General features: G+C 41.0%; 1 protein-coding gene across 1 annotated transcript in view; it reads left to right on the forward strand.

Annotated features, from left to right (window-relative positions):
• Positions 1 to 3514: 3514 nt before the first annotated feature.
• The window catches only part of DDHD1 (DDHD domain containing 1), a gene marked incomplete at its 5' end in the record, with an annotated part of 45559 nt that continues 34280 nt past the window's right edge, over positions 3515 to 14793 (forward strand). The window contains 2 exons of the mRNA XM_010185011.1: positions 3515 to 3688; positions 10518 to 10619. Of these exons, the coding sequence (XP_010183313.1) occupies positions 3515 to 3688; positions 10518 to 10619 (276 nt within the window). The remainder of the gene's footprint in view (positions 3689 to 10517; positions 10620 to 14793) is intronic.

Raw genomic sequence — 14793 nt, forward strand, 5'->3', positions numbered from 1 at the left:
CTGACCCAAAGCCAGGTATATTCGTTTATTCCCAAACTAAACTGCCCTGTAGAGATTTCACAACAAAAAATTTTATTTCAAACGTGGCAATTTTTCCTGGCTCAGCCTTTCTGGAAAACGGCCTTTCTGCCCATCCTCTGCTTGAAGAGCTGCTGTTGAGTGCTACAGTCAACTCTTGTAAAGTCCCACTACGGGAAAGTTTCTCTCAGGCAAAAAGTACTTGAAAATGTTTCTTTTAATGCTTTAGGTTTAGAATTTTAGAAATCTGTAGGTGGAAATTCCCATGTGAAAAACTTAAAGCCCTTCAAGACTGAAAAGGAGATGTCTTACATTCATTTGGTTTGGAGTACAAAATAGTATTCATATAAATACTAAATTTTTAAAAATCTGTATGGATTCAGTGAATGGAGCCGTGTCAGAATGCTTAGTCAAGAATTAAGGAATTGCTTACACATTTTCCCAGTATGGATTAACATCTGACGTAGTGGTGTCTTTGCTTCAGCAACAAAGGGACCCTTTATCTGCGCTCACATTATGTGCATTTTGGGGTTTTTTTTCCTACAGACACTGCTTTGTTTGTAAGTGCAGCATAACCGGGTCTGGGTGTATTTGCTCTATGGAAAAATGTGGATGTTTGGCAGGTGTGAAATGTAGGGGAATGCAGCAAAGGTCAAGACAGGTGCACGATGAGAGGCTGCTGTATATAATACTAATAGTATATGTAATATATAATAATACAATAATAAAAATTTTGTCATAATACAATTGTAATAATACAGTAACAATTGTATTATTGTATGCTAATATAATTGTATATATAATATGTACAAATTATATTTGTATGTAATATACAGATACATTGTTTACAAATATAAATGTATTATTGCAGTTACTGTAATTAATACGATATAACGCAATACTAATATTGCTGTGGTTAACTTTCATATCATGAAAGCTAAATACTCGTGTTTCACGCTTCATTTATGGGATCTAAACCCCAAAATTAGTTTAAATTTTCATAGACAGTTGAATTTTCTGTCATGTGTCGTGACTCTTAATTTCAGCAGTTTAAAGCCACTCAGACCTCTCATTCTTCTGCTATATTGGGATTCATTGTCACTAAATAACCATACCTCTCGAGCACCCCAACCTCATTATTCATCTGATGAATCATCAACATTCAAAATGTTAGAAATCCAGTGCATAAGAATATCTGGAATAGCTATTTTAGGGGTGCGAACAGAAGTTGAATGGCAGAACCAGGTCCTGTGCTACTTCTGGCTGCGTTTTGGTCACCCAAGTAATTTTTGTTACATACAGAATCATTCATAGAGTCATTTATTTCGAAAAGACCTTTAAGCTCATTGAGTTCAACCGTATATGCAGAGCTGAGGATGCCTCAGGATCAGAGAGCTTGACCAAGGTTTTGGGGGACTTGAGAGGGATGAACCAGCACATCCAGTGCTTGCTAAGGCAAACTGGGATCTGTGGGAGGTTGGGATGGGAGAGGCTGGCAATGCTCAGAGCCATGGTCTTGGGAAATTCACGCTGTTTTGTGCCATGTGTGACAGAGGGGCTGGTTTATAGGGTTGTATGCGGGTTTTCCCAGTCACTGGGAGTAACTGGGAGGAGAGCACGTGTGCCAGCACTGAGGAGGGGAAGTTCAGTGGTAATTTGGACTCCATGCTCCACATCCTCCGCCTCCAGCGTCCGCTTCCCTCCTCACCTCGAGCTTTCCTGCTGCTCACCTTTCCTTGCTGATTGCTGCAGAACCAAGCTAAGGATGCCATCACCTGCAAGTGTGCCCTCCTGTTAACAGAGATGGGGTGTTAAGAGAATATCATCGTTTCTAGTAGTGTAGAAACAGTGTTTTCCTATGTTTATGTTATGGGGAAAGGTTTGCCAGTGTCTCACCACCCTCCTAGTAAAGAATTTCTTCCTAATATCTGGTCTAAATCTCTCCCCTCTTTTGGTTTTAAACCATTCCCCAATATTCCTATCGCCACATGCCCTTGTAGAAAGTCCCTCTCCAGCTTTCTCATGGGCCCCCTCCTGCACTGATTTCCCTGGTGCTCTGATGCAGATGTTTTCATGGCCTGAGCTAAGGGCTGTGCTACCAGAGCGATGCGGCCGGGCTGAAAACCACTGCCCTGGCTGGGTCACCTCGCCCAGCTGCGCTTGCACTGCTCTGACGATAGATTGGGCATCAATCTTTCCCTTCCTTCCCTCCATAACTCCAAAATATTTGTGCTCTCTATTATTTTTAGTTTAGGTTTTTACCTAATTTTTCTTTACAGTTTCTTTGCATTTAGTGCTTCTTTTCCAAACTCTCATTGCCAGCTTTTTTCCCCACCTTGCAGGTAGCAACAATTCTTTGAGCAGTAAAACTTGGTTTTTTCCCCCATCTCCTTTTTGGAGCCTCTCCTTTTGGACTTGAGCTGCTTTGGAGACCTCAACCTGTGTGGTTAGTGTGCACACACACAAGATATTTGCATTTTGCTTAGTTTCTCTCTATGTGCAGTATACAGCAGCACGCACAGGGCAGTGGTCTGACTGCTCTAGGGTCTCAGCAGACCTAAATCTGTGCCGGTCCCATGAGTTTGGGATCTTACAAGCTTGTGGAGCACAGGCACACACAGTATTTCTTCCCCTTGATTTTCCAGTTGTAGGAGGAGAAATTCTGAGCTACAATGGATATTATTGTCTGAGTTTGCTTGCAGGGATGGTTATAAAAGGAGAATTCTTGCTCCCTGCAGCCCCGGTAGTTGATGTGGGCACCAAGCAGAGTTTGGTGAAGAATAAGCACCAGGATACATTTTTCATAGAGATTTCTCTATTTTCATGTGGGCAGCAATTGCTGGGCACCCAGCTTCCTCATTTGGGGTGCCAGAACTGAAACTAGAGGGACAGTGACCAAAAACAGCCCTCAGTGAAAGGCTGATTTTAATTAAAAACCCCATTTCATCTTTAAAATCGTCCTTTATGCCAATTGATGTGTGATTTGGTCATTGTAAGTGCAGTTCCCAAAGGAAACAAGGCTCTCTGGTGTCAGGGTAAGCGTAAGTGGGGTTTTATCCCCTCATTCTGCATCCTCTTGATAACTTTGAAACCAGTGGTTGTTATCAGTCAAATTCTACAGAGGAGCTTGAGTCTCACAAAGTTCCTAATTTTTTGAAAATTCAAGGCACCTGATAGAGAGGACTATGTCCCATTAAAATTGGACTTTTTACCTGAACTGAACTTCTAATTAATATTCCAGTATCTGCGTCTTACTGTCCATCTCTCACATCCTCAAACACATACTAAAAATTTGCCACTATTAGCTCAGCTGTTTGCAGATGAACACCACTTTTGTGACTCATCTCAGCCCCATGGGAAAAGGTGGTGGTGTTTCTCAAGGTGTTTGTGGTTACCTTGTTTGCATCAAAACACCACAGAGAATTCCCTTTCCCTCTTATCTGCTGCCAGTTTGTGACTTGTTGCATTAAAAGTAATGTCTCTTGTTTGGTTTTAGAAACAGAAAAGATCCCTGTGATGCGTGGACAGTGGTTTATCGATGGCACGTGGCAACCTCTGGAAGAGGAGGAAAGCAACCTGATAGAGCAGGAGCACCTCAGCCGCTTCAGAGGCCAGCAGCTGCAGGAGAGCTTTGATATGGAAATATCAAAACCTGTGGACGGGAAGGAGGGTAAGGTTGTTTAGGTCCCTATTTTTATTATGTGGTCTCTGGAGAGTTGGGGTCTAATTTTTTTTTTTTTAAGTAAGAATGTGATCTGTGATGGTCCCCATCCTATGTAGCGGGGAACATTGTTACAGGCATCAGTTTGCTCTCCTAACTTTCAGTGCATCCTGATGTCCTGATGATTTCCTGCTGTAGCACATTTGATGAACACTGCAAAAATTATATTTGTGGATAAGCTTCTTGTTCCCATTTTGCCTCATGTTTCATATCTTTTAATTGTGTTTGAAATCTCACTCCAAACTGAAATCTCATGATGGGACAAGAAGAGTCAGTGTCCAAATGCAAAGCGGCTATTAGCTCTGGCCAGCATTCCTAATTCTGCCCTAAAGGGAGTATCGGTTTTACAGATCACGTTTCTTTTTCCATCCTAGTTCAGCCTGTGACTTCATTAGAGTAGCGTTCACCTATAGCAAATCTCGAGCATCATTCTGTTATGGAAGTCCTTATATTTTAATGACCAGACTGAGGACATTCAGTTAGTGTTCTTGAGACTCTCAGACAAATGCATTTATCATTTTTAAGAATAGTCTTCTGAATTTCCTGATCTGTTATTTAATGTGCTCAGTTGAATTTGTTGATCAGGGCAAGCGTAGCACAGCGAAAGTTCAGTGTTTTTGCCTTTCACACTTCACTTCTGTTTGCTGGTTGTCACTTGGTGAACAACTTACAAACCAAGAGCTTCAAGTACAGAAGCCTCACAATACATTTCAGTAGGGTTTTGATTGTGTTATTCTTTATAAAGCAACTTTTAAAGACTCTTTAAACTGCAACTTTGGACAAATTAGTCACAAATTGTAGGAGAGGCTGTGTTTGGGCGGTGAGCATGAGGAGTTCTTATGTGTGAACTGCATGAGCACACAAGTAAAAGCTTTTTAATAAACTGGAAGCAGAGAGTAGTTAAGTTTCTAACTCCCCTCAATGCTAGGGAGGGGAATAATTTTGTTTTTTTCTATTTATACCACTTGAAAGATCTTTTCCTCTGGCCATTGCTTCAACAGCTCTGTCAGGGAGTTGCATAAAATGGTGCGACCCAGAGCCACAGCACTGTGCCAGTACAGCCACCACTTTGAAAGGTGCTTTTACCTGTATTTCTATGTGCCTGTACTGATTTATTGTCCCAGTGCACTGGTGCAAAGCTCAGCTGATACTTACAAAACCATAAAAGATCAGAAAAAGAAAGTCCAAATTCAGATAGCAGTGCCTTTTCTAAACCTAAAGTTAAAAACAACCCAGCTGTGTATGTAATCACTTCAAAATGGAGTAAGTGTAAAGTCACCAATAACTTTCAATAGGTTTTTTTTTTCCTGTAGTAATAGGAGAGTTGCAGGAAAACTATAGCTGACAGTAAGTGTGACAAGTGGCTTTGTCATTATAATATGCCTCTCGATAAGTCTCTCATCAGCTGGTATCCATGATTGCCATCTGCACGTGGCACTGGGAGAAGCTTTACAACTTGCATTGTTGCTGATGAAGGAAGCATAATTAGTTGGAGAAGTGCCGAGTTCAGTTTATAAATTTCTTTAAAGCTACAGTTTGTTGCTACAATTTGTTGTCATTGCGTCCTGTATGAAACCTATTTTGGTCCCATCAAATTTACAGGTAGCTGTTCTTTAAGACCAGTGAAAGTTAAAATATATCTGTAAATATCATTGAGAGACGAAGTGACTGTTAGCAGTGCAATGATAAAGCATTTTAAATGCTGGAAAACCAGCAATCTCATCTAATTCCTCAGCAAAATTAAGATCTGCTGTTACAGCCTTCTAGTGTTATAATTACTTTTTTGTATGAACATGCCACTTTGCACCATAAATAACAAAAAACTAGCTTGTCAACAAGCATCTTGTTGATGTGCAGTAGGGAAACCCCTTGGATCTTGATTTGCCCCAACCGTGCTCTAAATGATGGCAGCGTGCTGAAAAATTAGGAGCAGGTCCCACTTTGCTGCTTCAGTTCTGGGTAATTTTCTTGTATTCAGCCTAATTTGGGGCAACCGAATTTGGATATCCAAGTTGACAATTTATTTGCAATTTAATAATCTTTATTTTATTGTTCTCTGAGATCTTTTTGTGAGGAAAGCAGAAGTTTCCTGGGTGTTTAGCACCCTCAACCTGGCCGGTGGCAGTGGAATCGCCCTCTTTAAGTCCAGGGCAAGTGGTGCTGCTCCCCTTCATATTTGCAAAAACTGATAGCGAGCACTTGGCCCTCTGCTTTCCTTATATCTTTAGTTTTGGGATAAATGTTAGGAGAGTACCTGTATGTCTAGAAAAAACATTTCCCACTCCAATGACTTATCAGTTCTGCTGCTGGATTGTAGTATGTTAACAGGGAAATAACCAAGCTTCATCCATGGCTTGTGTTGGTGTATAAATGCCTCATTATTAAACTCTTGATCAAAGCAAACCTTCCTCCAAAAGAGCAAAATGTTTCGGAATAGGGGTCTCCAACCTGCAGCCCATAGTAACATCATGCCCCTGCAACCCTCCAGTGTTGTTTGGTAGCACGTGAAGCTGCAAATGCTGAAGGTAACAGCAGCATATGATGGTTTTGGGGGGAATGAGGTCTCAAGTTGTGTGAGGCACCCTGGAGATCACAGCTTCAGTGGGTGATCCCTCTGCTGAACAAACCGTAATGGCATTTGGGTTTTCATCCTTACAAAGTATTTAATTTCATGCAAAATGAACTGCATTTAAGGTGCCTGATGTCACTGACACCTCTTGGTGCCTGATCCTCTCCAGGGGTCTGCTGAGCAGTGGCATGGCTTTTTCAGGTAAAGAATTTGTTATGGCAGAATGCAGAAATCAGGCACTTGATTTCTTAGGACTGTCCAAGTAGGTGAATGTGACTTTTTGGTTGTTTGGTTTTTTTTTTTGCAACACCCAATTGACCTGTATTTAGCTCCAAGAAGGTTACGTCCTGTAGGAGTTCACAGGCACTATTCCGAAGTATCAGAGCTCTATTGTAAAACGTAGTGACTCCCCAGACCAGGCAGAATTTGTGTGTCAGGGAGGCATGCTGAGGACATGAGCTCCTCTCTTCATCGACTCTCAAAATGCCTAAAACCAGGCCAGCAGAACGCTGCTGGAGTCCTGGTGAAAGCAAACACTGCAAGGGCATCACCATCTCCTCCATAGCTTGGCCGTGCTCTGTTTCACATCTCATAACGCTGGCCTTGATCCTGGCCAAATTCCACATACATTTTTCAGTTTAAATAGTTCATTTTATTGTTGAGATACATCAAAGGACGTTGCTGTGCTGTCTTTTAAGGCAGAGTAACCGATACGGCTACAGGAGGAAACCACAGTTAGGATGAGGAATTAGGGGTTTGGCTGCATTTTGTCTTCTTCGTTGTGAAACGATGTCTGCAGCCTGGATTTGAGTTAATTCAAATCACAAGTTTGCACAAATGCAACTCTGCAGATGATTCAAGAAAGCATCTTCTGGCTTGTCATTGCATAAGGTAATTTCAGATCATTTTTCTGAATGAGAGTCACCACATTGTCATTTTGTAGTTGGATTGAGGAGTAGAGCTTAGCATTTGCCATTCAAGTCTGTGCTAAAAACAGTTGACTCTGATGACACCTTAAACCCCAAAATGAGATGCTCTGCTGTAACAGTATATGTGGGCTCCCAGGTCTGATTTGTGTTCTGCTGCTCTATAGTTAGGTAGACAATAGTGGAGGAGGGGTTGGGACCTCAAATTAATTAGTCCAGTACTTAGGGTTTTTTTCCATCCAGGTAACACTGGGCTTTTTTGTATATTGGCTTTGCTTGTCCTTCTTTAAGAACAATTCATTCTTTAAACTTAACGTACGTAAATTAATATCAAAACAAGATGTAAAGTGATGTTTTGATCTAAACTCTTACCTTCAAAATTTAAAATACTTGATACCTTTAAAATGTGGAAATATCTGGGGTGTTTATTTGATCACATGAGAACAGGTTATATCTCGGTGCCTTTGTGCAGAAGTACTGGCCTTTCTTGTGCTGCATATACCCAGTGATTACGCTCAAATATCTTACTGCTGTAAGATAATTCTGCAAGTATTTCTGAGATAAACTTGGGTTATAATACTTGTTCTGTGAAGCAGTATTTCATCTGAAAGCATTTTGAAGGGAACACAAAAAGGGTATCGTAGTAACTTTTTGGCAACCGGTAAACTTCAAACCTGACAGAACAAGATAATATTTAGAAACTGCTTTTTTTGCACACTTAGGCAGACAGCGAGTTCAGGACCCATCTAAAGTAGCCCACTGAAGGAGCAGCATTCTCAAGTATTTTCAATAATATCGAGACTGTTATAAGATCAAACCAGACCATGAACTCAGATCATAGCAGATGTTTAAGGGCTCTCAGACCAGGTATTTTGCTAACAGCATTTAACCACAATAAAGGCAGTGACGTGCAGACCAAGACCTCCTTGAAGGAAGGTCAAAGATCAAGAGCTCCTTGATGGAGGGTCAAAGTTGCTACTTCAGCATTGGTTTTTCTCTCTGTGGGGCCAGAACCCCCGTGTCCCTTGCGGTGAGTTCCTCAGCACAGAGGAGCAGTCAGCAGGCAGGAGCCCACCACTTCAGGTGTGTGCTTTAACATTTGCTATCTCTGCCTTAAGAATTCTTGGTTAGCTGTTACTGTCATAAATATCATTTGAGAATCTGTAATCTTTTGCTCCATCATCTTTTTCAGGTATATTCATTTCATTAGGATGAAGTGAAGCTGAAAGCTTAATATATGTGATAGTAAGGTAGGAATAGACATAGACAAATAGACATTTGCACAGACAGTTTGTGGAATATCCATCCATAGAGATCCTCAAAATTCAGCTGGAAATCACTTGAGCAACCTGATTCAAACTTGAAATGGGATCATTGACTCAAAAGTCAGTCCTGCCCTGTCTAGAGGATTGGAGCAGATGAACCCCTTTGACAGAAATGATTCTGTGATCAAGTGTGTGATTCTGTGACTGATCATAAGAAATGTAGAAAAAAAAATCTGTCAGAATCAGAATGATTTTCTTTTAATACATTGATTTTGAAACAACACAAGTTTGTTGTTTTTTCTTATGGAACTTCAGCATGGGGTTAGATGCCACAGAAACTATAAAAGTTCTGTTTGGAATAGTTGGGGGTTTTTTGCCTTAGATTTCAACTAAAAATATCTCTGTTCATAAAAAAAATTGTTACCGATTAGTTTTTGTCACAGCTGGCTAAATTAACCTGAAGATGGGAAAGTCATATTCATAGAATCAGAGTCATCCAGATCAAGAGGGATCTCTGGAGATCTCATCCGACCTAGAGATCGAGGTCTAGTCCAACCTTCCTGCTCAAAGCTGTGGAGTCAACCAGAGCAGGTTGCTCGGGATGTTGCAGTGGGGTTTTGAATATCTCCAACAACGGAGGCTCCACAACTTCTCTGGACAACCTCTTCCAGTGTCTGACTAGCCTCACCATGCAGACTTTTTTTTTCCCCTTGTATTTTATTTGAATTTCCTCCATATACTCTTGAGTTGCCACAACCAGTGAACTATTCTGTAGTCTAAATTATCCCATCAAGTTGCAAGTGCAGAGCCTAATTTTCCTCTCGTCTAGAAAGCTGATGTACCACAGTAATGTACTTCACTTGCATCTGATTAAGGCACTGCTGACAGAGCTGTGAGCTGAGGGTGTGAAGAGGCCTGATCCTGGACCAGTATAACTGGGAATTTTAGCCATTGACACAAACAGGGAGTATTGCTCACTTGTACTGGCATGAGTTACTGGATCACAGAGTGTTACCTACTCCTGGTGTTTGCAGGGGAAGATCTTCAGTTGCGCTTCTCTTTGCTCTCCAGCATGTTGGCTGATTTCACATAATTACACTTTAATGCCTCTGGATTCAGAAGCCAGGCTGGAGAGCCTTGATTCCTCATTGGATTTAAATGCCTTCTCTTTGACTACAACAGAATTTTGAGGCAAAAATATTTGGAAATTAAGACTACTTGTGTGAGTGAGGGCCCACAGGGCAGTGACACAGAAGATGTAGATTTGTAGGACTTCACTTTCAGCCTTGCGCAGGACCTCCTGAAGAAGTGTAAAAGGTATCCACCGTAACTGAGTCTCATGTATAAATGCCAGGAGCATAATCACACAGCACCGATACGTAAGTCCCTGAAAAAAGAATCTTTCAGGTTACTGTGCAGTATTTCAATATTCTCATGAGTTGTGCAGTAAAACGGTTGAAAGTCTGATAAAAACTATGGACTTGCCTCACCATCAAGGGGAAGCTCAGCGGCGAAGCTGCCCACTGTTGCATTTTGCCATGAAAAGCAGCTGCTTGAGGACTAAAAAAGCAGAGTAACAGTATTGTCCAATCTGATTTTTAATGATCCCGTTACACTCTTTAGGGAAAATAATAGAGCTGTGCTTAGAAGTGAATTGTGGTTTTGGTTTGTTTTGGGGTTTTTTCCAATGTTTTATGTATACTTAAGAAGGGTTACTGTGTTCTACCCTGTACAAATAGAGCATTATGTGTGTGTAAACGCAAAGGCATGTGGCGAGTCTGATTACACCGTGTTCCTGCTATCTTTTACTAATGCCTTTAGCTTTGTTGTGATGCCAGAACTGTTTCTGAAGACTGAAGAAACTGAATTTGGCTACTGTGACCTGACGGTTTTGCTACAAACTCAGTTTTTTTAAGTGTATATAACTTTTTTTTTCCTAAAAATGGTAATACTATTGAAAAAAAAAATGCCACCCCTTTTAAAAATTTTACTTTGAAGCTCAGTGTTTTTACTTTTAGTTCTCTACTACCTCCCTCCCTTCTCCCTCCCTTCTTTGTTCAAATGGAGAGGATATAAGGAGAATTCAGATGCTGCATGTCTTAAGCGAAAGCGTTCCCAAGGTACAGTAACTGTAGATTTCTTTTTCTGTAGTACTCCTGGCTTAGGAAGCTTTAATTTCTAGTTTGCTTATATCAGTAAAATGTGTTAGACTTACATGTTTCCATTTCTTGAGCTGTATTCATGCCATTTCCTTCCAAAGGGAAGGAAAAAGCATCATAAATCTTAGAAGAAAAGTAGAAGTGTTGTGAAACGTAGAGAAAAGTAGATGCTAACAGTATCCTGCAGTGATCCGTATTAAAATTGTTTGTGACTGATGAAAACTGTAAACGTTTGGTTTTTTACACTCTTTATATGTGGTTTGGCTTTTTCAATAAACTAAAAGTAACTTTTTTTTAGAATCACAGCAGGCCTAGCGCAAGATAAATTAAGTCAGAGGAGGACTGGAGGGTTTATACTTGATCGTGTTTTGTTTGTCCCTTTTTTGGATAACACGTGCATCTTTAATTGCATCTCTTATGATTAATCTTTAATTGCGTCTTCTGTTATCTTTAATTATGAATTAAAATCTTTCATTATAAATGTACATAAATGTAAATTATTGTTACTGCGGCTTTTGTATGAGTACAGGAATGAAGTGAGACTTTGGCCACATGATGTACAAAGGGAGGGCCGTATAGAATATGCGATAAATGCTGCTGTGTTGCAGAAAACACCTTTGAACTTTGCAGCAGCTGATGATGGGCAAATTTGCTTCACGAAGTGGGAGCAGAGGAGCCGTTAATGATTGCAGGAGGCTCAGAAGTGTTTGTCACTGGTCTTGCTGTGCCACCGTTAAAGTCAGTAGTGATTAAACTTTTACTGACTTCGGTGACTGTGGAAGTAAACAAACCTCTGAAAGCTGCACCCTGCATTTAAACTGCAGGTGCACATGGTAGGTTTAGAGTTGTTCTTGTCACGCCATGTATTCTTTTAGCTCCTGGGGATGCTGTAAAATATAAGAATTTATCTTTACATGCATGAATGTTTACCTAATTTTTTCCTAAAATGGGGTCCAAATGAAAATACCTGCAATCCGAATGTTTAAAAGTAAAGTTTATTTTCCTGCCTCTTCTCACACACATAACTTAAGTCTGTTAAAGGTAAATAAGCGTAACTACTGTCTTGAGCAGTAAGAAAGGACTTCTGCCTTTCATTTGTGATTTTGACATTATTTTGTATATTTTCTTTTTGTTCAAATCACGTTCAGTTGTGTTAATGAATGTGCTTGAATTAAAAAAGTGAAAATTAGGTCCTTATAGTAGTGACATTGATGATTTGAGGGGTGGTGAAGTGCAATAGAAAAGTGACAGCACTGTGGAATAGCCCAATTTAATTGAGAGCAATAGCATTTTTAATGGTTTTGGCTTTGTTTCTTAAAGTTGTAAAATCGGCATCTGTACCTCAGGTTTGTGTAGCAGAACTTCGGAGTTGTTTAAGAAAGAACAACAGCGGCCAAATTACGCTTTCAGCTGGGTGTGTGATACGCAGGGTTTTGCACAGAAACGAATGCTTCCTGATTTATTTTAAAACTCCTGAAATAAAAGAAAGCAGAAAAGGTTTTCAGACCTTCTCTTGTCTTTAGCCGTGCCTGGAATGACATTGCCTTTGTGGAGGAGATGGAGATAATATCAGCTCTTAGCACTTCACAGATGCTTTCCTCTGGATTGATTTTGAGTTAAACATAGTCAAGCTCTGGTAGAAGACAGTCACCCTGAGCTTTGCTCTTGGCAGGTGGATGAAGGTATCAAGTGTAAAACCAGGCATTTACTTTAAAATACATTTAATTTTAAGCTGTTGGCCCCGTCAGGTGCCTGTCTGCCTGCACTTCTGGAGGTGTTCAGCTCCTCAAGCTCTAGCAATGCACATCCCCAGCTTCTCCAGGGGTTTTGGCATATGAGCATCAAAATTAGTATAGGCTTTCTGCTCCTCGGTTATTCTTCAGTTATTTTGACTCAAGAGGAGTTTCTGCAGTCTAATTGAGATCAGGTTCTTCAAGGATTTAGCAATATGTATTCTATATTTTATGTCTACCTCTTCGTATTTGAACTTTTTAAGAGGGATTTTTTTCTTCTGTGTTCATCTGTCTCGGTGAAACCAGAGGTTTGTGTGATAGTAACCATTGATTTCTTCAGCTGAAATAAGTCCTCTTTTGGTCCTTCTCCCTTTCCGTATGCTTCTCTTGTCTTTTTTGCATGGCTTGCTCACTACTATCTAGCGTCAGGCTGTCTTCCACCCACACTGGGGTTGTGCCTTCCACGTCAATAGGTGTCTGTCACAGTTGGTATTCCTGAAAAATGTCCAATTTCTAGTTTCTGGCTACAAAGGAACCCAAAACTTGGTCTCTTTTGGCTGTTAATCCCAAACTAGAACAGTAAGCAGCTTGCAGAATCCCCGGGTTTTTCTGCAGCTGGGGAAGATGCACCCATGGAGATGCCTGCTAAGAAATCTGTGTATGCTGTCAGAGAAGTTGTTCATGTGAAAACAAAGCTGCGAGAAGGCTGGTCCACAGGGAGATTCCTGTCCCGTGGTTTCACGGGAGACTCTTCATCCCGCAGTCAGATCTCAGTGAAGCTCTGCAGCATCCTACCCTGGTGCCTTACAGGGAATCCACAAGGACACAGAAGGCAGAGGAATGAAGACAAAGAGCATCCCCCCAGGCCATACCCTAATCTGAATGCGGTGACTTGGCTTCCTCAGTCATGCCTTGGTGACTTCCTGACACTCAGTGACATCTCTGGGTATGAACAGCTCCCCAGTTGTCAATTTGAGCACCTCTGCAGCATGCAGGAGGTTTACAGGACAGTCACTCTTTATTCTGAAAGGAAAATTTGAGTTATCATCTTCAGGAAAACATTACTTACTTTTCCTTGTGTTCAGTTTCAAATCAGCGGTGGCAGCTCTTGTTATTCCATACCTGGGAAGCTCCATTTGCATATTGTGATCTTTTTTTTCTTTTAGGAAGCTTATTTTCAGGCTGCCATTAAATCCTCTCCAAAGGCACTTTTTAATTTCCTGTCTCACTGGGACTGTCAGCAGCAGAAGCTCCACTTGGTTGGGCTCTTGAGAATCTCTTCACAGTCTTTGGTGCGATGTTTGCCCTCGTGACGAGGTACCTTATTGCAGGCTTCTTTTTTACCTAAAGAGTATCTCCTGTGCATAATGACAGAAAACCGCTTTCTCTGCCTAGATGTGCATGCACTCATGGCTTGTGGGTCATTTATCCCTGTGACTGATCATAAATGACAGCATGGTTTGGGTTCAAGGGACCTTAAAGCTTCCCTGGTCCAACCCTTGCCATGGCCATGGCCACCTCCACCAGTCCAGGCTGCTCAAAGCCCCATGCAACCTGGCCTTGCTTGATCTCAGGTGGGCAGCTCTTCTCTCAGTTGGGTTTCCAAGAGGACAGGAGCTCAGAGTGATAGATATTCCCTTTTTAAGGGATTTCTTTTCCACTCATGGACATCATATCCAGGATCTGAGGATGAACAGACATCCCAATGTTTATATAAAATAAAAAAAGGAAGACAAAATCTCACCCCACGTCAGTAAGAGTGGGTTGGTCTGTCGAATGGGTGCATTGATCTTCAGGCAGACTTTTTAAACAGAAAAAAGTGCCAAGGTAGAGTAACCACTTTAGTTTCTTTTGACCCAGGTGACTCTTGTTGACTTTTAAAAAATGCGTCTGCTCCTGGTTTGTGAGATCAACGCCCCCCAGACTTCTGCAAAATGCTCCAATGAAGTGCATGGTGCTTTTTAAAATGTCCTGCAGCCATGGTTGTTCAGTGACTGAGTCTCTTTATGCTGGAGTGTGCACGTGGACAGGGACTCAAAAGCAAAGCAGTGAATTTGTTGGCAAACAAAATTTACTAAGAGATGCAAAATAAAATGTAAATTAAAAATGCAAAATTTATCATCTTACTGGCAAATTAGTGGATCCTCTGGAAAGCATTGGCCATACGCATGTTCTGGATCTGCCGCATCCTTAAAAAGTCCTGATATTTTGTCGTTGAAGGAGAACTGAGAAGAAAGAACAAACACTTCTTTTTTGTTATTCTGGGTGCTGGGTAGAAAGGAAGGCTGTGCAGTTCAGGTGCTGTAAAAGTGACATTTGAGCTTGAATGCAATGTGTATGTTAACATCACATCTCAGAGGTAATTTACTCTTGTCAGGAGACAAGGAAATATAGTCCTGCTG

The sequence above is a fragment of the Mesitornis unicolor genome, unplaced genomic scaffold (assembly GCF_000695765.1).
Source record: "Mesitornis unicolor isolate BGI_N332 unplaced genomic scaffold, ASM69576v1 scaffold3415, whole genome shotgun sequence".
NCBI lineage: Eukaryota > Metazoa > Chordata > Aves > Mesitornithiformes > Mesitornithidae > Mesitornis > Mesitornis unicolor.